The 25,952-nt window shown below is 42.2% G+C and overlaps 1 protein-coding gene across 3 annotated transcripts in view; it reads right to left on the minus strand.

The window, feature by feature from the left end:
- Positions 1 to 8,523: 8,523 nt before the first annotated feature.
- LOC149305372 (ankyrin repeat and SOCS box protein 18-like) overlaps positions 8,524 to 25,952 on the minus strand; it is a 54,051-nt gene continuing 36,622 nt past the window's right edge. For all 3 annotated transcript variants that reach the window (XM_089477991.1, XM_089477990.1, XM_089477992.1), the window contains exons 3-5: positions 15,004 to 15,508; positions 13,126 to 13,239; positions 8,524 to 8,972 (exon numbers count right to left, since the gene is read on the minus strand). In XM_089477991.1, the coding sequence (XP_089334117.1) occupies positions 8,787 to 8,972; positions 13,126 to 13,239; positions 15,004 to 15,508 (805 nt within the window). In that variant the 3' untranslated portion in view covers positions 8,524 to 8,786. The remainder of the gene's footprint in view (positions 8,973 to 13,125; positions 13,240 to 15,003; positions 15,509 to 25,952) is intronic.

Below are 25,952 nucleotides of genomic sequence, written 5' to 3' on the forward strand. Positions count from 1 at the left end.
AAATGGGAGAATCGACTACCCAAATATAGAAATAGCCTCTTCAGTTTTGCAGAATACATTAGTAGTTTGAAAAGGTGAACTGCTGCAGGATAAACAAAGTTGGTAACAGAAAAGAGGTATATTTTTGGGGGGTAAGACAGATATATGATTAATTTCAGTGTATCCAACTCGTGAATTTAGGTGAAATCTTTCCATATATATCAGGCTCAGGATGAGACCCACATTTCATGCAACAAGAGGATCTTAGCCCAAAATACAGCTGTTCATCTTTCTATTTTGAATATAAATCAAATTCATTTCTCTTTGTTAAAACGTTGGAACAGCAGTAACATTTATTGCCTTGCTCGGAAAGAGACAATTTTGGGTTTCAGCATTAATTCCCTGCAAAAATACATCTAGGAGGAGACTTCGGGGTTGAGGTTCAGGGCCCCCAAAACTACCACACTTTAGAGAGTGGCAGGTGACAAGATCAGCATTAACACATAGGAGCATCCTTTCTTCCTTACTTAAAAATAAACATTTGGGGAGCAGCTGGGCAGGCACATACATAATTAAAGATATTCTATTATTTTTATTTTTAAAACATACTCTTATTTTCTACAACAAAAGGGTGATTACTCCCATGCAAATGAGTTTCAGCATAACGGCAGCCAAGCAACCTCCATTGTATTCCGATAGTCATAACAGCACTATGATTTAAGTGAGCATAAAATGTGCAACTGAGTTTGCTTGGGGCTGAATGAAAACGTGCCATGAAACATGCATTTGGGAAAGGGTGCTTACCACTTCTCCTTTAATTTGAGAGGAAGAGAGTGCTTGAGGAAAAGCAATCATAAAGTAGAGAGCTGCCTCTCTTCTTTTCCCTACCCTTTCAGCAGAAGCTGGGAAAGAACAGGGGAGAGGGATTCCCCTGCCAGGAAGGCCCAGGCACCCCCTCTGCACCATTTTCTTGGGGCTGTTTCACACTGCAGATCCCACTTTGACTGCCGTGGCTGCATTCTGTGGCATCTTCCAGGAGTTTGTATCATTTGGTTGGAAGCTCCAGAGGAAGATTTTTTGGTGGAGGATTCCAATGGCCCCTTGCCTAAACTGCAACTCCCTGGGCCTCATTCCTACTACTGTTTAAACTGGATTGTGATTCGGTATGAAACGGTTTAAACGAGCATGGTTCCCACTTAATACAAATTGCTGAAGTGATTTCAAAAGGGGGCTCATGCTCTAGACCCATTTAAACCGTGTCTTTCTGACACTGTTTTTTTTCTGCTTCTTTTCAACCAAATCAAATCTGCGCAACTGGGAACCGGAACTGAATCGGATTAGATTTCATAATTCGGTTTTAAATGAATAGCTTCTGAGCAAATGGGAACCAGATGTGGATTGGAATTGGTTTATTGAAGCAGAAATGGATGTTCTGTGCAGGAACTGATTCTATTTAAACTGATTCATTTCCCAATGTCAACCACAAGTGGTTTATCTGCTTCAGGAACCGGTTTAAATAGAACCAATGAATTTCAGAATGGGAACCACAAGTTGGTTATTTTGATTCGATTAGATGACAGAAAATACATTTGGGGCAAATGTAGTGGGAACCACAATCTGATATCGAATTGATTCATCTATTCAGATTGGAAACCGATTTAAATATAAGTGGGAATGAGACCCTGGATTTCATAGGATGGAGACATGGCCAATACAGTGTTAAAGGACCTTTAGAGACAGGCAAGGAAGGAAGGAAGGAAGGAAGGAATTCCAAAGTCTTTTCTGTTTCTCTGCAGCTATTAAACAGAGGCAATTGGTTTCACATTACCTGAGAGAGAGAGAGAGAGAGAGAGAGAGAAAGGGCTTTGCATGGTGCATCACAGCCTTGGTCATGAAACCAGCAGCCACTTCATCCATTCACTCATTCTTCTGTCCTTCTGAATGACATGGTAGTGAGTCAGGGAGAATAAGTATGCAAAAAGATAGTGGGCTGCTCCTTGTATAAAGGCTTATTATCTTTTGCTTGCTTGCTCTCTGTAGGTGAAAAAGTCTAATCCTTCTTTCCCACTGCATTGTCCAAAGGGACAGGCTGCATAAACAGGTAGAGCATTCCAGAAGAAGCAGACAGTGAGCAGACTTGTTCCTATCACTAGTCTATTCCTTTTGCCAAGAAAGGTGCCAGTATTGTTGGAGGCAGGTAACGCAAGTATAGAAGCAAGAGAAGGCAAGCAGTTGGTCCTATATCTCCATTCTTTTGTTTTTGCTCTCTGGGTAAGTGTGAAGAATGAGAAAGAGTGAGGCATGTTCAGACACTGCTCCCAGGAGCTGGTTGGGTCCAAGGCCTTGGAAATGCTGACCAAGAGTGTGACTAGTTTTACATGCTGCTTGTCACTGACTGGGGTGAAGCATGGCATGGCATAGCATGCCAAGCCAAGGATATTCTTGCTGTTAGCAACCATCACTTCTTGGAATTAACAACAGGGATACCCCTTAGCATGCCACTGCTTCTTCCAATTTGAAAGAAGAACAGTAGACAGTCTGTGTGGTTATTTCCAACCACTGACTGCAGAAAACTACAGGGGTTCCTCTACCCTCATCTTCCAAAGGAGTGGATCTTGGGAGAGGAGGTGGGGCTAGCCTCTGTAAACTGTTTTGGTTTCCTTGGCCTGAGGTTTCCAATCCCTGCCTTTGCCTGGGAATAAGGCTCAAGACAACAACGTTCCTCGCCCTGTCTGCACAGGCCAAATAGAACATACTCTTCCTGTTCCCTCAGTGGAGAGACCAAAACAACCTTCAGCCCAAAGCCCCGTTCATGTGTGAGCAGGCCAGATGGTGGCTGGCTCATTTAGCACCAGATTTCAGGTTACCGCTCCTACCCCAGATTTAACAAAGTCCTTGTTTTCTCCAGATCTTCCCAGAAGATCTAGAGTTCTCCATTTTGATGCCAGAGAGTTAATAATAATAAATAGTAAAAACATTATTTATATCCCACCTCTCTGTCCGAGACAACTGGGACAGCTTACAAGTTAAACCTTTACAATCCCAGATCCCATCCCCCCCTAAAATAACAATTAAACAATTCACAATTTAAAACATACTTTAAAATAAACAAATAAATAAACAATGACTATAGCAGATTCAGAGGTGTAATGGGTTCCAATTTTGGTGGCCGGTTATCTATTCAGGAAAGGACTACTGGAAGAGATCCATCTTAATACCTTTTTAAAAGCTGCCCAGGCTGGTAATGTGACGGATCTCCTCTGGCAGGCCATTTCATAATCTGGGAGCGGTAGCCAAAAAAGATCCTTTGGGAGGTTGCAGACAGCCTAGTTTTCATAAGCTGCAATAAATTCCTCTCATAGGACCTGAGTGCTAGGGATGGATTATATGGAAGGAGGCAATCTTGAAGATAGGTTGGACCCAAGCCATTTAGGGTTTTAAAGGTCATAACCAACACCTTGTACTGCACCTGGAAACTAATGGGCAGCCAATGAAGCAATATTAAAATCGGTGTTATGTTATCGCTTCTGGCTTTACCAGAGTTATTAGAAATGCATAATGCTGAGCCACCCAGTATGTTTGCTGCCACTGCCAGTCACTGGCTCTAAGCTCAGAACAAGGTGCCTAGCCATGCAACCATAGCTAGGTGCTTTGTTCTGACCTCAGAGTAAAGTGACCCACCATGGCAGTGAACACACTGGCAGCTCAGTGGGATGTGCATGCAGTCAGCTATTTGGTACCAGAACAGTGAGTTTTGAAATAGGAGAGGATCAGGACAGTTCCGTGGCCAGGATACTCTGGTGCTGGGTGCAGATAAAGCTTCAGGCATGCAGACAGTTGCATTCTTAGACTTAGACGTTCATAGAAAAGGTACTTCTCTCAGAGGTTCATTTGTCCTTAGTAACACTGCATCCACACAGGGATGTAGCTAGGATTTTAGGAAGGGGGGGGGGTGTCCAACCAGCAGCACACACCATTCATTTTTCTAATGGAAGGGGGGGTCCAGACCCCAAGACCCCCCCCTTGGCTACGTCCCTGATCCACACTGCAGAAATAATCTGGTTTGACACCACTTTACAATTACAATTCCAAGGCATCATATGACATTTCCCAGAATCCCATAGCATTGAGCCATGGCAGTTAAAGTGGTGTCAATCTGGATTATTTCTGCAGTGTGGATGCAGTGTTACTGGAGGCAGTGTTAGAACAAATGAACCTCTGAGGGAAGTACCTCTTTTCAACTGTGTTTAGGATTTTTCCTTCCAACAAGAGTGCATTATCTCTTAAGCAAAAATACTGAATCCAGGGTTGAGGCTGTCTAGCTTAAACTAGTTCATGAATCTTCTAATCTGATGACTTCAGCAATTAAGTCTTCTGCAAAAAGTAATTAAAAATTAAAAATGATAATAATGAGCCTGTGCATAAGAGAAAGAGTATATTCTGACTGCCATATATATATGGGGAGATGGGGTGGGAGGGAGGGAGAGAGAGAGAGCGAGAGCGATCTGTAAACCTTTGTAGTTTCCAAAAGCTGATTAATGGCATTTTGAAAACAAAGTCTGCTTTGGTTAGTTTTCCCCCCCAGAAAGCATGGAGGCAGGTGTTGCCAAAGGAATAATTGGGAGAAAAATTAAAATTTCCTTGCGTTATCTTACTTAAAATACATCACTTATTTACAAGAGAAAAACAACCCCCCTCTGAATAAATCTTGCCAAGAAATGTTGTGGTAGGTTCGCCTTAGGGTCTCCATAAGTCAGAAAGAACTTGAAGGCACACAACAACAACAGCAACCACAACAAACATGGGGCCTCTGTGTGGTTTAGTATCTGTGGAGGAGCAGTTGCCCTTTTACCTCTTCCCATCAGTAATGTGGGCAGCTGTACCTTTGACTGACAGTGCCTGGAGGGGGTCAGAGTGGCTTTTTGACTTGTCTCCTTTGAGGCTATTAGACAATGCAGGGAATCCATGTGGATTCTGACTGCTCCACCTCCTTTTCTTTGTTCTGCATCCTTTGTGCCACTAGCTCCCTTTGTTTTATCCTGATTATTTTGCAAGGGAAGCTTGACTATGATAAAGTTTGAAAACATCTGTTTGGTGCCATTCACATGCTACACACCCTCTTTCTCCGATACCCCAGGGAAGTGCTCTTCCATTGCTTTGAAGATGGCTGGACTGCAAATCAAAGAAACATATAGATGAATATGTGTGTGTGTGCGTGCGTGCGTGCGCGCGCATGTGCTGTATGTGTGCATGTTTGTGGAGGTGGTAATCATTACACCACAGAGGGAAAAACACCTATAGAAAAACTATTTTTCCAGAAATGCTAAGATATTTTTTTAGACAAAAAAATCCTTTATGGCATTCAGCGAACTAGTGAACTGCTCATTGGCTATCCTTTTACAGTTTTTCTTTGCATGCCTAAATGTATGGAAGAAGTGTGATGGGCCACAGTGATCTCTGCAAACAAATAAAAGCTGCTTGAACTGCAACTTTACATAATTTCTGTGATTCATAAAATCAAGTTATTTTTGGATTCAGTAGGAACAAATGTCACTTACAGTTGAGAGAGCAGCTAATGTTGAATGCCCGTCTGACTCCCTACATATTTATTCATATACTGTATTATATTCTTCTATGGCTAGAACCACTTACAGGTAGCTCCTTTTTCACTCAACAGTAACTAAAGTGAGGTGAGAGGCCTTCAAAGGTTTGTCTGGTCCCTGTCCCAACTCCTTTTTAAGCACTAGGCAAATATTTTTTTACAATCCTAAGCTTTTAAAATGCAGTTTTAAGCTTGCTATCTACTTTGTGCTCATTTTATAACTTTCAGCTTATTATATGTATTTTTTGCATTTACCGTTCAGTTGTTTTATTAAAAAATATTCTTTGCCCTGAGAAGGGTAGTAACACCAGTGATTTGTTTCATTTAAAAAAAAATCCAGTTAGCACAAGGATAGGACTTTATTCATACATCTTACAATTAAGTCTCTTCACTTGATAAATTCTACCAATAGTTATTTTATTTATGAATTAAAATCATTCTTTCCCATTGCCCTGGCGGTGACCTCCAAGGCACCTCACGACGACAAAATTTCAAAACTACCAGTAAGCAAATAAATAACCCTAGCAGAGCAGCCTGCAGCAGATAAATTGCCAAAGGTTGCAGCAACACAGCCAAATTAAATTCAAAGGTTTCCTTTCAAAGCCCGGCATTGGCCACTGGCCAAAAGGGGAGCAGTGAAGCAAATACCTGGGCCTTTTCAGGTAGGAGGGTGTCCTGCAACCTGGCTGTTGCAACAGACAAAGAGATCAGTCTTGTGTGCCCACCTGTCATTTTGGAAGCAGGAGGGAGGAAGGGGTGGCAATCAATCAACAGCATCTCTTATGTTGATTGAAGATCCAGAGCAGGTTCTCATGGGAAAGGTGTCATCCCTCAAATATCCCGGTCTCACAATATTTTGCTACCTTATGTAAAGCCAGCATTTTGAATTGGCGCAGTCCCTACGTGGGACAGCTAAAATGACACAGGAGTCCACATGCCTGGTGGTTTTGTCAGGTTCATGCATTTGGAAAGAAAAGACAATTCCCAATACTATTCAAAGGCATCTTTGGACATATCTACACTGTAGAAATACAGTAATGCAGTTTGACACCACTCCAAGAGATGTAGCTCCATCTCTATGGATGGAATCGTGGGATTTATAGCTTTACACGGTCTTTAGTCCTCTCGGTCAAAGAGTGATGCTGCCTCACCAAACTACAAATCCCAGGACTGTGTAGGATGGATCCATGGCAGTTAAAGTGGGACCAACCTGCATTATTTCTACAATGTAGATGCTCCCCTTATCTATCTTATTGTTTATTGATTTTAGTTTTTATCACCGACCTTCCTACTCACCACCACTTTCCACTAAAATGTGTTCTTAATAAATAAAGTGCAGGGGAGAATAAGTAATTCAAACTTTAACCTCAAAGCTACATCGTTAAAACAACACAGAAATGTCTACAGATCACGGCACAATCAAAAGCCAGCATAGAAATCAAGAAGACTTAAGAGCTTTTTAGCTCTTTTAACTCCTGAGAAAACAAGGTTATCAACTCATGCTGAGACAGGAATGAAGACAGCCTCAGAGGAAGACAAATGCAAAGGCAAAAGCCCCTCTGAACAAATCCTACCAAGAAAACCCTCTGGTAGGTTTGCCTTAGGTTTGCCATAAGTTGTAAATTACCTGAAGGCACATAACAACAAACAGAGAGCAGAAAGCCCTTGTAGTCCCTTCCAACCTGATTTTATGAATTCAGCATTTCTCCCATACTTTGTTGGCAAGAAATGGCTATATTTCATTTTAACGGATTAAAATTACCTCAAAATACAAGGCAAATCCCCTTGGAAGCTAACCTATGACAAAATTAAGAATGTATATTGCTATTTCAGGAGACTGAAAAGAACCAGAAATACCAAAAGACTGGCAAAAATGATAGTGATGTGACCCCAAATTCACTGAATCTGGGATATGAAAAAAATGGAGGCAGGCATGAAGAGGAGGCATACATACGTAAGCAATGACAGCAGATTCTTTGGTCATGATGATGGTTCCCTCAAGTATGAGCCAGAAAGATCTGAGTTGGAAGCTCTCAGCCATTGCTAATAGACTGGAGTTCTGTGACCATCTTTGTGCCTCTTACCACCTTATTTACACCACCATTACACATAGACATGGAATTATGTTTCATGCAGTTAGAAGATGCCTTGGTAGAAGTGGAAGAAATGTGATGGCCCTTTAGAAAATCTGGATATTTGCCTTTTATGGGTTGGTAGCTTGGTGGACTTGATTCTGACTCCAGTCTGTGAGAAGATACCTTTCCTATCTGTCCCAGATAGTCTAGAGATGCTGATTTCATGACACGTTACCCTTAATCTTTTTGATTAAATTGAATTTAAACCAATTTGAGTAGCTGCATTAAAAAAAAAAAAACAGCCACTAGTCCTACAGAATTTTGCAAAAAGGTAGAATTCACAGTGAGTTCATTCTGTTACTTTTTGCATCTTTGGGAAGACATCTGTGCCATCCATGCCCTGAGCATGCTGGAAAGCTCCAAGTGTTAGGTTTGCTAGCTATAGCACATACCCACCCCTCCTCACTGTCTGTGTTTTCTGCTGCCCCCTATGCCTTACCTTTTTCATGCAGGGCCCAAGGGTTTTATCTTGGGCACCTTTGAACAGAGAACAATCCTCCACCCACCCTGAATCCCATTGTAGAAAAAAGGTGGGATATAAATCCTTGAAATAAAAAATAAAGTAGTCTAATTGGTTTTTTAAAATCCAAAAAAGTGAAAAAAATGTCGTTAAGCATTGCTCATTCATACTTTATTAGCCCTTTGAAATAAAATTCTAACTAATGCAACGAGTCAGCTTTTACTGAAGTCCCAACATTTAAGTAAGAAATTCTTTTTCCTATGTCCTGCTAATCTTCTACAGTATATATATTATTTGTACCATTTATATTACACCAATATATCACTAAAGAAGGAGTCTGTGAAACAAGCAATAAGCATCAAATCAAAATATTTTCACGGTACATCATACAGGAATGCTAGAGAAACATAAGCTCCACTTTGTTGTAAAGATCTGTGATCATATTAATATAGTGTCTCAAAGAGTGAGTGTGTGTGTGTGTGTGTGCGCGCGCACACACATGCATTTTAATCAAAATGGTAAACACTTTATTCACAAATAAGTCTGAAGTCCAAAAATTCCCCAGCGGGAATCGCCCCACAGCAATGAGATCTGGTTATTTGGCAATTTCTCAAAGCACAATACCCTCAGGTTCTAACAGGAGATAGTTTTGCAGTGGTTTAGGAACAGGCAGCATGGGGATGAGATAATGGCACCTACTTCCAAACCTTCCCCTGATTGCACAACGGCAAAGATGTTGGAGATGCCGGACTCTGGTTGTTTGACTGAAGAAGGACTCATAGAAAGCTGGATGCCTCTGAAAAAAAGGAGAAAATCAGTTTGCAAAGTCTGAATATCTGAAATGTAGTTTAGCTGTAATTAGTAGTCAATGTGTGTGTGTTGTGTCTTTCAAGTTGTTTATGACTTATGATGACCCTAAGGCAGGGGTAGGCAACCTTTTTGAGCCGGGGGCCGGGTTGCTGTCCCTCAGACAACTGGGGGGGGCCGAAGCCAAAAATAAATAATTTAATAATTTTTTAAAAAATTAAATATATAAATAAACCAGGACAAATGTAGGACAAAATTTTCAAATGGAAGACACTTTTTTTTAAAAAATGGAGGACACGCAAAAAAATTGCTGATTTTTTAAAAAATGTTAATATAAATGCATGTTTCTGAGGCTTCTATAGACAATTGCCCCCCAAAGGCCCCGGCGGCAATCGGCGGCAGGACCGGGCTCAGCCGGTCCCAAGGCCTCGCCGGGCCGCATCCGGCCCGCGGGCCGCAGGTTGCCTACCCCTGCCCTAAGGCAATCCTATCATGCGGGTTCCTTGGCAAGATGTCTTCAGAGGCGGTTTGCCATTGCCTTCCTCTAAGGTTGAGAGCATGTGACTTGCCCAAGGATACATTTCTAAATATGTGCTAATCATAACCCACCAATGTTTTAAAAACTCTAAGTGTCAAATATCTCAAAAATTACTTCTTGATCTCACCCAACGCTTCCAGTTCATCGCTTAGAAATCCTTTACTTCTAACTCCAAATTCTTAGGAGATTAACCCTTCAAATCAATTATAGCAATAGCAATAGCAAGTACATTTCTTTAGCTCTTATCAGTGCACTTAAGCACTCCCTAAGCAGTTTACAAAGTGTAAGCTAATTGCTCCCAACTGTCTGGGTACTCATTTTAGTGACTTCAGAAGGATGCAAGATTGAGTTGAGCTTGAGCCCTTGCCTCGGATTGAACTCACAACCTTGTGGTTTGTGAGCAAGTGGCTGCAGTACAGGCATTTAACCACTGCATCACCAAGGATTTCTTTAACTAGCTGTTTTTCAATGAATAAATTATATATCTCACTCCCAGTAATTAATGACTAAGAAACATTTTGAAATGATCTTGTTATCACTTACTGCTTCTGTGTAATTAAAAAAATTAAAAATCCAAAGTGAAACGCATATCATAAAACTACAAATTAAATTATGACAACAACATCATTAGGATTCAAATCCTAGTGCTGTCCTGATATCCCATACTGCGATACTTACAAATGTAACAGCATATCAGAAGTTAGAATAATGCTCATACTATTATACTGTCCAACTTTTTTTTCCATACAGGAATAATCAATTCTATCATTTAACCCTTTGGGGGTCAAAATGTCCAGTCTCAGAATCCACATAGTCTTTTTCATCAATGTTTTTAAAACCATTCTTTTTTGTTATACCTTACTAATTTGTCGCTACAGCTGCAAATTTTCCGCATTGTAAAAAACAACAATCTTACTTAAGGCTGACTTTTCCTTTTCAATTTACATTCGTATACTGTATATCAGGGGTCGGCAACCTCCGTCCCGTGGGCCGGATGCGGCCCGCTGAGGCCTTTCAGCCGGCCCCTGCGCACTCCTGCCGCCGCCACTGCCAATTGCGGCTTTTCACTGCTCCGGGCACCACCATTTTGTTTCTCAAAATGGCGGCGAAGTCTCGTGTGACCTTTCCCGTGGTCGCGCGAGACTTCGCCACCATTTTGAGAAACAAAATGGCAGCGCCGTAGAGGTGAAGTCTCGCGCAACCACAGAAAAGGTTGCACGAGACTTCGCCGCCATTTTGTTTCTCAAAAATGGCGGCGGCCTCTAGGAGGCCTGTTGTGGTCGCCGGGGCCCTGCTACAGGGCTCCGACGGCGGCAGCGGGCCTCTGGGAGCCTGTTGCCGTCACTGGGGCCCTCCAACAGGGCTCCGGCAGCCGTTGCCATCGCTGGGGCCCTCCAACAGGGCTCTGGCGGCAGCAGCAGGCCTCTAGGACTTTTTTGCCACCTCTGACGGGGCCTGGGACCCCGTTAGGGGCCGGCAAAGAGGAGGAGGCCTCCAGCGCTGGCGGCCCCTGATGGCTTTTTTGCCAGAGGAGGCCTCCAGCACTGGCGGCCCCCACCGGCTTTTTTGCCGGCCTCTGACGGGGCCTGGGGCCCCGTCAGGGGCCAGCAAAGAGGAGGAGGCCTCCAGTGCTGGCAGCCCCCACTGGCTTTTTTGCCGGCCTCTGATGGGGCCTGGGGCCCCGTCAGGGGCCAGCAAAGAGGAGGAGGCCTCCAGCGCTGGACCCCCTCCTGGCTGTTTCCCGGTCTCTGATGGGGCCTGGGGCCCCGTCAGGGGCCGGCAAAGAGGAGGAAGCCTGGCCCCCGGAGGGTGGAAGCTCTGCTCCCCTGGCATGCGGCTCCGCCACTGGTGGGTGGAAGCTCCACCCCCAGCAGGCGCCCCCGCCCCCAGAGGGTGGAAGCTCCACCCCCCAGCTTCGGCCCCCCAGTTGTCTGAGGGACAGCAACCCGGCCCCCGGCTCAAAAAGGTTGCCTACCCCTGCTGTATATACTCATGTATAAGTCTAGAAATTTCAGTTTAAAAACTGACTCAAAAAACTTGAGTAGACTTATCCACGGGTCAATATAAGTACTGTACTTTAAAGCATATATATGTATGATTTAAAGTACAGTACTTACATTGACCCATGGATACATCATGGATAATCTGCCCTGTAAGCACCGACCCCCTTTTACTCTCACATCCATCCAGCCTTTAGTATGAGTGCAAATAGTTATGCCTGGTGGAATTTTGTAAGCTCTGTGGCATTGTTTTCCTTTGCTTTGTCCTTTACATCCTTCATTACAGGCCCCTAAGTCTTATCCTTGACTTATCCACAGGTCAAATCAAAATCCACAATTTTGGCCCCCAAACCTACCCTCAACTTATACATGAGGTCAACTTATAGTTGAGTGTATACGGTAATATTCTTTAGTTCTTACTTTCAGTCTATAGATAGCCATTCTAAGACAGAAAAGACTGCATGGACATTTATATGTCCAGGAGCAAGCCTCATTCCACAATAAAACAACAAGACAGTGTGGAGAAAAAAGGCCACAACTATTAATTGATTGCAGCTGCTGAAGGGTTGGCAAATGCATGGAGCTGGATCCAGGCATTGACTGGGCATTGCCAATCTGGTATGATGCCACGTCATTGTGCACAATGCTCTACCTCCTCCTTGTTGATCACACAGACAGCAGGAAGGAACATCAATAATCTAAGATATGTGGATGTCACCATACAACTAGCAGAAAATATCATAGACTAGGAACAATTACTAAGGAAAGTCAAGGAAGAAAATGCAAAGGCAGGATTACTACTAAACATAAAGAAAACAGAAATAATGACCACAGAGGATCTACACAAATTCATCCTACGTAATGAAGAAATCTAAATAGTTAAAGACTTCCTGTACTTTGGATCAAACATTGACCAAAATGGAGTCTGCAGTCAAGAAGAAGGCTAGGAATGGGAAGGGCAGCCATGAAAGAACTAGACAAGATTCTAAAATGCAAAGATATGCAACTGAGCACTAAAGTTAGAACTGTCCAATCCATTGTATTTCCCATCACTATGTGTGGATGTGAGAACTGTACAGTGAAGAAAAGTGAAAGAAAGAAAATAAATTAATTCAAGATGTGGTGCTGGAGAAGAGCGCTGAGGATACTATGGATAGACAGAAAGACAAACAAATGGGTTCTGGAACAGATCAAGCTTGAGCTCTTCCTGGAAGCCAAGATGATGAAACTGAGGCTGTTGTCCTTTGGTCACATCATGAGAAGGCATGACTCACTAGAAAAGATAATAAAGCTAGGGAAGGTAGAGTGTAGTAGAAAGAGATGAAGGCCACATGCCAGAAGGATAAGACTGAATCAGAGAGGTCATGGGCATGAATTTGCAGGACTTCAGCAGAGTAGTGGAGAATAGGGGGGCTGGAGATGTCTCATTCACAGGGTCATCATAAATTGGGGCCGACTCAAGGACAGTTGACAAAACAACAAAAGAAATGCTGAATTGTGATATAAATACTGTCTCTCTGTCTAAAAATAAAACTTCACTCAAAATTTAACAAAACAGCTGAAATTCTGTGGTTGTATTGAGGCACAGTTCATTTAACACGTACCTGAAAATCTTCTTTTGGAATAACTTCTATCCACTTTTCAGAGATGGGCAGATGAGGATAGGAATTATACAGTATTTCAATGATCTCTGGCATAGAGGCACATGATTTCAGCACCTAGGGAGGCAGAGAAATCGTAGTTTACCAGCAGGCCTATAGAAACTGCATGGTCCTGTCAAAATTTGTTTTACATCTGGCTCATAGCCAACAGTGGTGGAAGTTAGCAGTCTTTAATATTATTGCCCATATATCTGGCAAATAACATGGTTGCCAGATGTTGGTAAGGTGTTTTTTTTTAACGTGCACAAAACTATTAGTAAAAAGGGAAGAAATGTTTAATACAAAAAGTATGAATATTGCTAACAGAGCTAATCTTTTGGACACTGAAGCAATATCCAATTGGATTTGTTGGTATGGGATCCTTCGTATACGGATTATTGTATATACTCATGTATAAGTCTAGAAATTTTAGTCAAAAAATTGACCCCCAAAATCTAACTAATCCACAGGTCAATGTAAGTACTATACTTTAACTCTCATAAAAATAGAAACCATTCCCTGGTGAAATGCAAGAGTGTAACCTGTCCTGAAAGCACAGACCCCCCTCTACTCTTTCATCCACCCATCCTTCAGTGTGACCACAAACAGGTATGCTTTCTGCAGTTTTGTAAGTTCTTTGCCATTGCTTCCCTTTGTTCATCCTTTAGATTCCATGTTACATTGCCCCTAAGTTTTACCCTTGACTTATCCATGGGTCACATAAAAATCTGTCAGTCTGGCCACAAAACTTGCCCTCGACTTATACATGAGGTCGACTTATAGTCGAGTATATACGGTACAAACCGCTTCTGCTTCTAGTGATCTCACCACTGCCATATTTACACTCTTTCCCCAGTGATGTCAGATTACACCAGAAGCAGCAATAGATCTTCTTCTGTTCAATGCATATATAAGTATTCTCTCTCTCCCCCTCTGTGTGTGAGAGAGAGAGAGAGAAAGAAAGAAAGAAAGAAAGAAAGAAAGAAAGAAAGAAAGAACCTGTGCCTACTCAGCATACCAAGGACCTCATTGCAGAACAAGAGTGGGCAACTACAAAAGGAGTGGGGGCCATTCCCCCCTTGCATTCTCCCAATAAGCATCACCATTGCATTTTATGCAATGCAAGTGATGTAGCATCACTTCTGTCCACCATTTTGGCCTGTTTTTTAATGGTTTCTTTTGCCCTGGGGGCTCTGGAGGGGACAAAAATTGCCACATTTGTGTCCAGTTTTGGGTATCTGGGGCTGGTTTTTGCCTGAAAATTGGTGATAAAAAAAATCAAATTTTGTAAGGGTGTCTGGGGGTTATTTTGGCACCCTTATGGTCATATGCAGCCTGTGGGCTGTACTTTACCCACCCTGTTGTACAAGCTGTTGATACCAAGTACATTTTGCTGCTTGCTTGGATGCTGAAAAATGCTTTCTCTGTTTTTTCGTGGCTCCAGGTTACTGCATTTTTGGGTTAGCCAGGTTTTATTCAAATCCTGAGCCCAATCACCTGGTTGTCCTGATGCCCATTTCTTCAGTTGACCCAATAATTTTGGGTCTGCTTCCCAGTACCTGCCCACTTCTCTTTAGTTGCATCACAAGGGCCCAGCACTCCACTCTTAGGAGTTAAACTTGAAATCTTAGGCAGTGGGACAGTAGCCCTGCTTATAATGAGCCAAGTCAACTATCCATCTAGAGAGGGAATGACTGATGATGGGCCTCCTACAAGATCACAAGCTGAGTCCTTCCTCTCTTCCATTTCCTGAAAGGCTTTAAGCTGTATTGCAGCATTTCAAGGCAGGAACAAGAGCTCAACAGATTGCAAAGTTTTCCCTCTCCTCTTGAGCACAAGTACCTTGACAAAAGCTGTAGGCCATATTTTTTGGGAGCCATGATTTAGCAAGGTTTGCACTGTGAAATGTGGCTTCAGCTCTTGTTTAAAAGCTGCGGCCTGCAGGACACAGGACATGGGATATGCTCCGTTGTAATCTATTGCATTGACATCAGCTCGTCTCTGCAGCAGGAGCTGGACCAAGCTGTGATTAGCATTCCTACAGGCCTTGTGAAGGGGAGTCTTTATTTCTTCATCCACAGTGTTCACATCTGCTCCATATGCCAGCAGCAGCTTGCATACTTGCAAGTAGCTATCTTGGTTCTCCATGTTCTTTGCTTCTCTGCAAGCTACACTGAGTGCTGTCTCTTCCAGACTGTTCTTCTTGTCCACAGTAGCACCATACCTCAAATACAGGTGCAAGTGGTTATAAAGGCCATGTTTGGCTGCTATGTGAAGAGGAGTTTCTTGATCTTCTTCGCTTGGTAAATTCACCAGGGCACCAAATCTCACCAAAGCTTTGGCACACCTATAAAGCAGGAACGTTATCATTATATTTGCCAAAAAGGACAAAGAATAAATTTTTATTATATTTATATGTTTATTTACTACATTTACACACCATCTTTCTATCAGAACAAGCAAGGGAACAAAATCATACATTGTTAAAAGCCAAGAAAGAGCAATAAAACCACTGATTTGTTATATTGATTTATTTTGCATTCTATGGCTTGCATCATGTGTTCTACTGTGAGTGGAAGGCCTCCATTCTTGAAATGAAAGGGCTTGGTTCTCAGATTAGATCCTTGCAAAAGAAAGCAATTGCAATCCAGCCGTGTATTTTCATTAGTGCAAGACAATATGGAATCTCTTGCACAAGGGATTCAAGATGCTTGCAGAAGGTCCATGTTACCTGAAATATTTCACTAGTTCATGCAGAATAGTTCACAGAAAAAAGAAACTGCCACAGTTTCTTCACTAGCACAAGGTCCATGTTACCTGAAAGCTTTCACTAGTTCATGCAGAATAGTTCACAGAAAAAAGAAACGGCCACAGTTTCTCCACTAGCTGGCCACAATACCCCCCCTAAAAAAGGAAAAGAGAAAGAAAGAATCTAATGGCGCCTTTGAGACTAACCAATTTATTTTAAAATCCCATCCTCTTCCATTTTATGCTGAAATTAGTAATATGGCTGTCTCCGCAAAAACTGTCTTTGTCAAGACACAGTTTTATAAATATAAGCACTGTTATTAAGGATGGCAAAATGAGAAAGAGGTGGCAGAGATGGCACTAAAATACAATTGCTATTCAATTTTGTTGAGTAGAAACTTACCCTATATGATATCAATGCCTCTTGACATCAACAGTTCAGTTCTTCTTTGTTAATATTTAAGAAAGTATAACTCAGCTGTGCTGTATGACATGGCTGCTGTTTTGAACATGTGGAGGTATTTTCTGTTGAATTAGGGCATTAGCCCACCAAGTCTAACATTGTCCATCTGTCCAGCACTCTGGCTGGTAGTGGCAGTAGCACCAATGCTCTGAGGCCAAGGAGTTTCCTGAGTCATCTAATCCAAGATGACACGTGTTGGACTTGGATCCTTCTGTACAGTGTGCCCTTCGTATCCATAGGTTCTGTATTCACAGATTCAATCAACCATGGCTCAAAAATATTTTGCGGGGACGGGGGAAGATCCCCAAAAGCAAACCTTGATTTTGCTGTGTGCTGACTACTCTGATGTGTAGGCATAACCTTCTGTAGCCTTCCACCATTTCATAGATCCTCTCAGGCTTCTTCTGGCACTCATTTTAATTGTTTGTCATTTTATATAAGGGATACCATTTTACTATACCATTGTATTTAATGGGCATCCATGGATTTTGGTATCCTCAGGAGGTCCTGGAACCAACCCCCAGGAGATACCAAGGGCCCATTATTGAGCTATTAATACTTTACAAATGACTGCTACCAAACAATAGAGCAAGTTTTGGGCTTTGCCTTATGAAGACTTCAGAACAGCATGTTTCCCTCACAAAACCCCTGTGCAATTGGTTAGGCTGAGAAGCTATGACTTGCCCATGGCTATCCAGGAAACTCTAGGAACAGGACTCTGAGCCTGGACTTTTGTCAGGGATATTTGTATCATACTGCCTCAAGGGATTTGCCAATATTCTTTTGGATTGTGTGGTTTGTGAACATTGGACAAGAGAGTTGATAAAATAGTCTGGTGCAAGTACGTTTTGAGAGAGAGGCAATAAAATCACAATATTTTGTGGGTAGGATAATTTTTGTTGCTGAGATATTGTAGTTTCTCTGGATTCAGGCTGCAACATCTTTTTGTTATGATACAAATTCTCAATCCAATTATAACTCAAAAGATGTGTGGAATCAGATTTCATCAATATCATAGGCACCAGGTGAGGTGCACACTTTTTATTGTCTTTAGTTTTCAAACTGATTTCCTTTTGGTTCAGGGAAAATGATGGCTATGTCCATAATGTCTCCCTCTACACTCTCATGTGGCAGTGTTCATTTAACAAACAAGTTACCCTGCTCATTTAACAAACAAGTTACACACACTTCCCAATGCTGTGGGGCTCCAATTCCCTCAGCCGGGTCAGGGTGGTTAACATGGAGGCCCACAAGTTCCCACCTTTGTTTGGTGACATGATAGCCCTGTTTAAATATTTGAAGGGGTGTCATATTGAGGATGGAGCAAGCTCCAGAGAATAGGACACTGAACAATGGATGCAAGCTACAGGAAAAGAGATTACTGTCATGCCCAGCCTGGAGGATGACTCAGAGGACTCAGAGGTTGAGCCAGAGCCTCTGGGACGTGAGCCTGCAATTGGGGAGCCTGAGGCTATCCGTCTCTGCTATAGCAAAGTCTGTGATCTCTCCAGAGATTCAGCAGCCAAGTCTACCTGGGGCTGAGTCTGTGGACATAGAGGATGATCAGGGAAGTGTGTCTACCTTCAGTGAGTGTCGAGCCGAAAGGGAGGGCCTTGGTTTGCAGAGGCTTTATCAGAAATGCGTTGGTAATCAGACACACCCGAACGCCTGCTGCCTGACAATATAAACAATTGGAGAATGTGTGTCTAGTTGCCAGTGATTATCTAACCTTCTTGAGGAAAGACTCTGTCTGTGGCTCCCATGGCTCTTTGGACCGAACCCTTGCTTCTTGGACCATTGACCCATCTTGATTATCTGGAACCCTTGACCTTGGACTGCCGTATCGACCTGCTTATCTGATACCTTGAATCTTGGACCGTTTGACAACTCTTTTTGTAATCCCTCTTCTGATGCTGCATTTAGGTTCAAAGATTGTGTTGCTTTACACTGACTCTGCTGGGCGGTGGTTTGTTTGTTTGGGAACTAGGCTGGTCTTATCAGCCATTTGGCTGCTTTCCTGGACAATTCCACCTAAACATTCAGAGGAACTTCCTGACGATAAGAACTGTTCCATAGAAGAACACACTCCCTTGGAGTGTAGTGGAGTCTCCTTCTTTGAAGGTCTTTAAGCAGAGGCTGGATGGCCATCTGTCAGGGATGTTTTGATTGAGAGTTCCTGCATGGCAGAATGGGGTTAGACTGGATGGCCACTGAGGTCTCTTCCAGCTCTATGATTCTGTCATTCTATGATTCTAAGGCAATGTGAATGCCTGGGTTTTAAAATACACACACACACACACACACACACACACACACACACACACACACACATACATATATGTTAATAGGGAAAGTGAAATAGAAGGAAGTCCCTATGTATATCTGTCTAAGCCATGGGCTTTGCATCTTATTATTAAGGCATTCTTAGGTTGCCTTGTATATAGAGAAAATGCAACTGAGTGTACATTATTTGATCATTTCTAAAAACCTGCAGTGACCCATTTTCCTTCCTGCATGGTAAGGAAGGAACAGTGCAGTGCCTCTCTTTTGCACAAAAGTGGGGTCCATATTCATCATATGTTATTTCTTTACTGGTTAAGTTTAAAAAGCAGGTTTCGACCTTTCATGACAGCAGATTGGGGAATTTGCTGGGATTTAGATCAGTATTTAGAAACCAATGGTGGTCAGGTCAAATAAATTTGCAAAAAATACCAGGACTCACAGTCTGTTTGGAAATTCTGTAATCATACAGTAGGATTCTTCCTCCAGAAAGCACACCTTCCTAGACCTTCTGTGCGACGTCTTACTGTTATTACATTTTCCCTTGCTCTCCTTATAAACTCACTAGGGGACTGCAGATAGCAGAAGGGACAAAATATGTGGAGGCCTGCAAACATCTGTACACAAGGAATGCAGCGTGTCTTTCAGGAGTTGAAACCTTTATTCAAAATACTTTTAACAAGCTTAAGTGCCTCCACAGACACCCAGAAGAGGCAAAGCAGAAATTCCTCTGGTGGTTGCTTTTACACATTGCAATAAATCCCTTCCTTTGTCAAAGCTCCTGGAGAGCCTGCCTCTCAGCAGAAGGGAAAAAGGGTAGAGGATGCTGTTTTTGGTTTGCCCCATAGTTGTTTTTAGTTCACAGAATTACCCCTCCTCCACATCTGCTTAATTTTTTAATTTTAATTTTTTACTTTGTGGAGGTTTACTATGTGGGGAGATATGGGAATTCTCTTCATCATTCTGTAGACAGAAAACTGTATTATGGGGGGTTATTTTGTCTTGATAAAAAGACTGCAGAAAGACATATTAAGCAATCTCTTCCATGGGTTCTTCTTCCCATGAGGCTTAGGTAGTTTAAGCTGTTTTTTTTTAATTCACACACATGAAACTCACAGGAAAAATGAGTTGTTGTTGTGTGCCTTCAAGCCATTTCCGCCAACCCTAAGGCGACCCTTTCATGGTTTTTGTTTTTTTGCAAGATTTGTTCAGAGGAGATTTTCCATTGCCTTCCCCTGAGGCTGAGAGTGTGTGACTTGCCCAAGGAAACCCAGTGGGAAGAGAGTGCAAGGCAATCTCTCTTGGAACACTTTCACCTTCCAGAATTATAGAGCTATGATTCCCCTTGAGCTGCCATGGCTGCCTCCTTGTGGAATCCTCTTGGTATTTGCTAGTTTGGTCAGAGGCCCCAGAGGAGGATTCTCTGGTTGTGGATTCCAAAGGCCTCAATGAACAATCTTGGGATTCCACAGGATGAAACAATAGCAATTAAAGTGAAACCATAATGCTATAGTTGTGTAGCGTGAAAGAATTCAGCCCCTGTGACATGAAAGTAATAATAACCACAGTGTTGTCATAAGGATTACAAAAACAGAATGTCTCTGCAGCTCTTTGAAAATATACCTGAAGTAGTTCAGTGAAAAAAGGCATACCACACGGAGCTTACTGGAACCAATTGATGTTGCTCTACTGACAGAAATCTCTTTGATCAAACAAGGCTTCTGTCAATAGAAGTATAGTGTCTAGATCAAGGGAAGTAATAGTGCAATTCTATTCTGCTTTGGTCAGTCCTCACCTGGGCACTAAAATTCAAGAAGGATATTGAGAAGCAGGAGTGTGTCCAGAGGAGGGTGACCAAATGGTGGACAGGGACGTAGCTAGGATTTTAGGAAGGGGGGGGGGGTCCAGATTAAGTGCCACCATTATAATGGGGCTTGGGTGCGGCAGCGCAGCAGCACACACCATTCATTTTTCTAATGGAAGGGGGGGTCCGGACCCCAAGAACCCCCCCCCCCCCGGCTACGTCCCTGTGGTGGAGGGTCTGGAAATCATGCCCTATGAGGAAAGGCTTAGGAAGCTGGGGATGTTTAGTCTGGAGAAGAGAAGGTTAAGAGGCGATATGATAGCCCTGTTTAAGTATTTGAAGGAGTATCATAATGAGAATGGAGCAAGCTTGTTTTCTGCTGCTCCAGAGAATAGGACCCGGAGCAACAGATGCAAGTTAGAGAAAAAGAGATTCCACCAAAACATTAGGAGGAACTTCCTGATAGTAAGAGCTGTTCGATAGTGGAATACCTTGGATTGTGGTGGAGTCTCTCTCTTTGGAGGTTTTTACACAGAGGATGGATGGCCACCTGTCAGGGGTGCTTTGGTTGTGAGTTCTGCATGGCAGAAAGGGTTTGAATTGGATGGCCCTTTCAACTCTATGATTCTACAAATAGAACGAGGAGAAGGACATTCTGGAAAATCCTCCCCAACCCCCACTTCTTCCCAAATCTGCGCTAGAGGGTGAGGAGACCTTTTGGAACAGCAAAGGAGGGGACATAGGTTTCGACTATTAAAGTTTTTAACACCTGAATATTTGTACTTTTCTTACACAGGGGCTGGACAGACCACCCTAAAAGGGCAGGCTGGAGCCTCCCGTTTTTGTTCCCAAGGGACACCATAGCAACCAAACTGCATGGTGTCCCTCTGCACCAAAAAGAACCCAGAAAAACTGGTGCGGCGGAAGTCATGAGTGCACCATTGGTGCACTGTGGCACATCAGTGACATAAGTGACGTGCCGTGACGTCTATATGCTGCTTATCACTTATACCATGATGGCAGCCCCCGTGTGAATGAGAGGCCGCCATCATGGCGCTGCTATTACGTGCTAGGGTTTGGGAGTGTGCAGTTGGTGCATGCTCCTGAACCCTAGAATTGACGCCAACATGCTATTTCCCACCGTCTGTCTTGGGCCACAGTCTTTTGGTGGAATATATTTTACACTGTATCTTTACTGGCCACATTGTGTTTTGCCTGTTTTTATATGTGCTGCCCAAATAATTTTGATTATTTGGAAACACAGAAATGCCACGAAAGGTAGCCACCTATTTCTTGGATGAAGCATAGCAATATCTTTTTGGACATTGGAGAAAACGTTTAAGATTGTGAAATAAACAAGGTTTTATGGCTTGCTGTGCCCAGAGATGTCAAAAAGGCACACTAAATAAAGACTGCCGCATCATAATCATGTTAAGCAGCTGCAGTACCGCATGGAATCTATTTGCAACACTTCTTGCATTCTTGTAGAGAAAATCCCCACAGTGCTATGTAGTCCAGTGGTCTCAGGCTAGGGAAACTGGCAATTGTTTTTCCTAATATGCCAGGGACCAGAACCTATATTTGTGCCATTCCCTTCAACTGTGTCATTGGAAACTTGCTGCGATATGGTAAGTTACTGGGACCAACATTTTGAATAGCACCGATATGGACAACCTCTTTTAGATACTTCCATTTTTAATCTTACATGTTTGCAACTGAAGAGCCAGTATGGCATAGTGGTTTCAACTTTGGATTGCGACTCTGGAGACTAGGGTTCAGATCCCAGCTCAGCCATGAAATCTACTGGGTCATCTTGGGCGAGTTGCATGCTCTCAGCCTCAGCGGATGGCAATGACAAACCTCCTCTGAACAAATCTTGCCAAAAAACAAAACACACAAAAACTATGCTAGGTCTTAGAGTAACCGTAAGTCTGAAATGACTTGAAGGCACACAACACACACAACATGTGAGTACCAGGTGAGGGTGGGTAGGTGTCCACAATTTTAGCTTTTCCCCCCACACATAAAAAAGAGCTGTTGAAAGCTGAAGTTCTTTTCTAAGCTTCAATTTTAGCCCAAACAAGTTATGATTCCTAGAACACTGCAACAAAGTGACTCTTTCCTGACCCTCCATATATTTGATCAAGGAGTAGTCAGGGCTGTTCTGTACTTTTCTGTACTGTTCTGTCATTGTTACCAGAAGAAATAAATGTTCTGTAACTACACCAAATGTGACCTGGGCTGCTGTGGAACACTGTTAGGGCTGCTGCACAGGAGCAAGGAAGCTTTACAAATTAATCACAGGCTATTTCAACTGAGGGGGCAGGGAACCTTCATATACACTTTATTTTAAATGCGGAAAGGAAAGATGTGGATAGGCAGAAGCCCAAAACTCACAGCTACCAACACTTGCCCTGAAAAGATTTCTTTCTGAATAGATTTAAGGAATGGGTAGTATGAGTGGAGAAGGCATATAGACCAGTGGTAGAGTGTATGTCTAGTATGTTTAGCATAAAATCCTGTGCTGTTAAATGGTTTCAAGTGGAAATGTGCTCTCAATGAACAGAGCCATTAGCTCAATGCTAAGATATATGGACCAATGGTCTGATTCTTTCTCATGTGTTTAGGAGGCCTAAACACAAAGGTTGGTCCCAGTACACCCATTCTGTCAATGGAACTTACTTAAATCTTCTCTCTCCCATGATTCCCCAGACTTCCCAGGGCAACCATTTTTTACTTTGGAGTTTATCACAGTAGCGAGATCCCGTGGGAAAACGGGAATTAATGTGATATAACGTGAAGATAACCAGGAAATGCCCAAAGTTTATCACACGTGAAGTTAACCTGCAGTTAAAGCGGAGGAAACCACCAGCTTTTTAAATTTGGGACAAACATTATTTCTTTTTAGTAGCAAATAGTGTGATAAACTTTCCAAATCTGCAAGTTCTGTTTAAATTCAAATTTAACTTAACTCTCGTTTAACTCCCGTTTTCTCACGGGATCCCGCTTGTGTGATAAAGCTCTTTGGGTGGGCTGCCTCTCCCAGAAGCCTTCAGGAGTAGTGATTCACCTTTTAATAGGTTATGGGGCTTCCTTCCATACTAAAACAAATGTCCCCTCTTTACAACCAGAAGTGGATTTGTAGCCATTTCTAGTTTTGTGTTTTATTTTCCTTTTTTGAGTACTTTTAGTAGTGTCCGGTACCTATGGAGATCTAGGGTCAAAAAATCAGCTCCCAAGCCTACTTTATTGTTGGTGCTATTTGTTGTTGTTGTTGTTGCTTGCTTTCAAATTGTTTTTGACAAATGGTGACTCTAAGGAGAACCTATCATGGGTCACCCAGTGGGTTTCCATAACTTAGCAGAGAATTGAACTCTGATCTCCAGAGTCCTAGTCAAGCTGGCTCTCAAGCCTGCTTTACTATGAGTTAACAAGCATCAACCATCTGCTCATAGAGCTGATGTGTATCTAGCATTACTACAGAACTGTAATCTTTTTTCAGAGTCTGGAAAGTTATTTTTTTTTAAAAAAAAAGCAATTTATTTCTGTTATACACTCTTTGCAAAGGTAATTCATTTTCATTTCTGGTTAGAATATTTTTTTAAAAAACTAACTCATTGCATTACTCATTACATTTTGGTTACCTTTTATACTCTTTTGGAAAAAAAATACACCCTTAGAATTTGGGAAGAGAATGGCATAAAACCTCCTCAAAATGTCTTTCAAATGGCTAAAATGCTCTTTGAAAATTACTTTTAAAAATAGTTAGAAATCTTGCTTTATACATCTCTGCTATGACTTTGTTCCCACTTGTAAATTCACTTTTGAAATGCCCCCCCCCCCCAATAATTGTTTATAAGTAACTTGTAACACATTATTTCCAAACTCATTATTTTCCAAGTTTAAGACTATTTGGGTATATTTTTCTGAAGCAGCGAAAGCTGACAAAGCTTTGAACAATCATAAGGGACACGTTCTGTCTTCACAATATTACTTTACATTCACTGCTTAAAATACCTTCTGACAAACAGAAGAGGCTTAGACAGTCCGCTGCAATGCTTTTAGTGTAAGTAAATTAATGTGATAAGCTAGTCTAAATGAATCAAAACGACTGCTGCTTTGCTAGGAGATGTTGACACTGCAGTTGATGAAAAGGATGACACAGTCACAGAGCAAGGTCAAATCTTCTAGCAGATGGAAAGATGGCTGGCAACAAAGCCAGTCCAAGGGGCCCTTTACAGTTTCCTTAAATCTAGGTTTCCGCGTGGATGGGGAACATCAACCAAAGAAGGGGCATTTACACATTCAGTCATGAGAGTGAGATCTTAATGAGAGACACAAAAGAGGTTTTCATATAATTTGATGGTAGGAAATTTTACAAAATAGTTGTTGTTGTGTGTCTTCAAGTTGTTTCCAACTTATGGTGACCCTAAGGTGAAACTACTGTGGGATTCTCTTGACAAGGTTTGTTCATATGAGATTTGCCATTGTTTTTCTTAGAGGCTGAGTGAGTTTCATTTGCCCAAGATCATTCGGTGGTTTCCATGGCGGAGCAGGGATTGTAGTTGAACCCTCACACTACTATACCACATTGGACATTGTCAGACAAGGGAAATTGGAAGTATAATCCAATGGCAATTCAAACGCAATCATGGGGTTTAACGTTATTGCATGATAGACTACCACACGCAATTTCGGGCAATGGGAAGTCAGTCCGAACGCAATCATGGGGTTTCACGATATTGCATGAGAGGTGATCACGTGCAATTTCGGGCAATGGCAAGCTATTTTCAGGCAATGGGAAGTCTGTTTGAATGCAATTCGAATTCAAGTAAATTCGCTGAATTAGCAAATTCACATGAATGCGTTCTGGCCCCACTTCCCTTTCATTCAAAATTGAGAAATTCCTCCTGTGTGATAAACTCCCTTGTTAGGCCCAAATAAAGACACTACAACAACATTGGTAGAATTCAATGATGTAGCCGTATTGTCAATCTTGCAAAATCAGTCACTGTTGTTGTAATACATAGAGAGATCTTGTAGCATCTTTGACACTAACCAGAAGAAAGAAATTGGCATCATGAGCTTTCATAGACTTCAGTCTACTTCCTCCGATGCATTTGGTGCAGTGGAAGCCAGGTACAGACATATATATGCTATTGCTATGTGAAGATGCGTTGGTATACGTACATACCAATGGCATATATGTACTGTAGCTTCCACTCCACCAAATGCACCGGAGGAAGTAGACTGAAGTCTATGAAAGTTCATACTGCCAATTTCTTTCTTTCACTTAGTCTCAAAGGTGCTACAAGATGTCTCTGTGACTACAATTTTGCCAACAAATTGAAAATTTGAAAGGTTGAAAATTACTGTGTGAATGTTTGCCCCTAGAACCAGCGTGGAGTTGTGGTTGGCATGTTGTTAACTTATTTATTAAAATATTTTTATCCAGCCCTTCATCTGAAGATCTCAGGACAGCTTACAATAAAACCA

This window comes from Sceloporus occidentalis, unplaced genomic scaffold (genome assembly GCF_023333645.1).
Source record: "Sceloporus occidentalis isolate IW3139 unplaced genomic scaffold, rSceOcc1.0.p SCAF_12, whole genome shotgun sequence".
NCBI classification, from domain to species: Eukaryota; Metazoa; Chordata; class Lepidosauria; order Squamata; family Phrynosomatidae; genus Sceloporus; species Sceloporus occidentalis.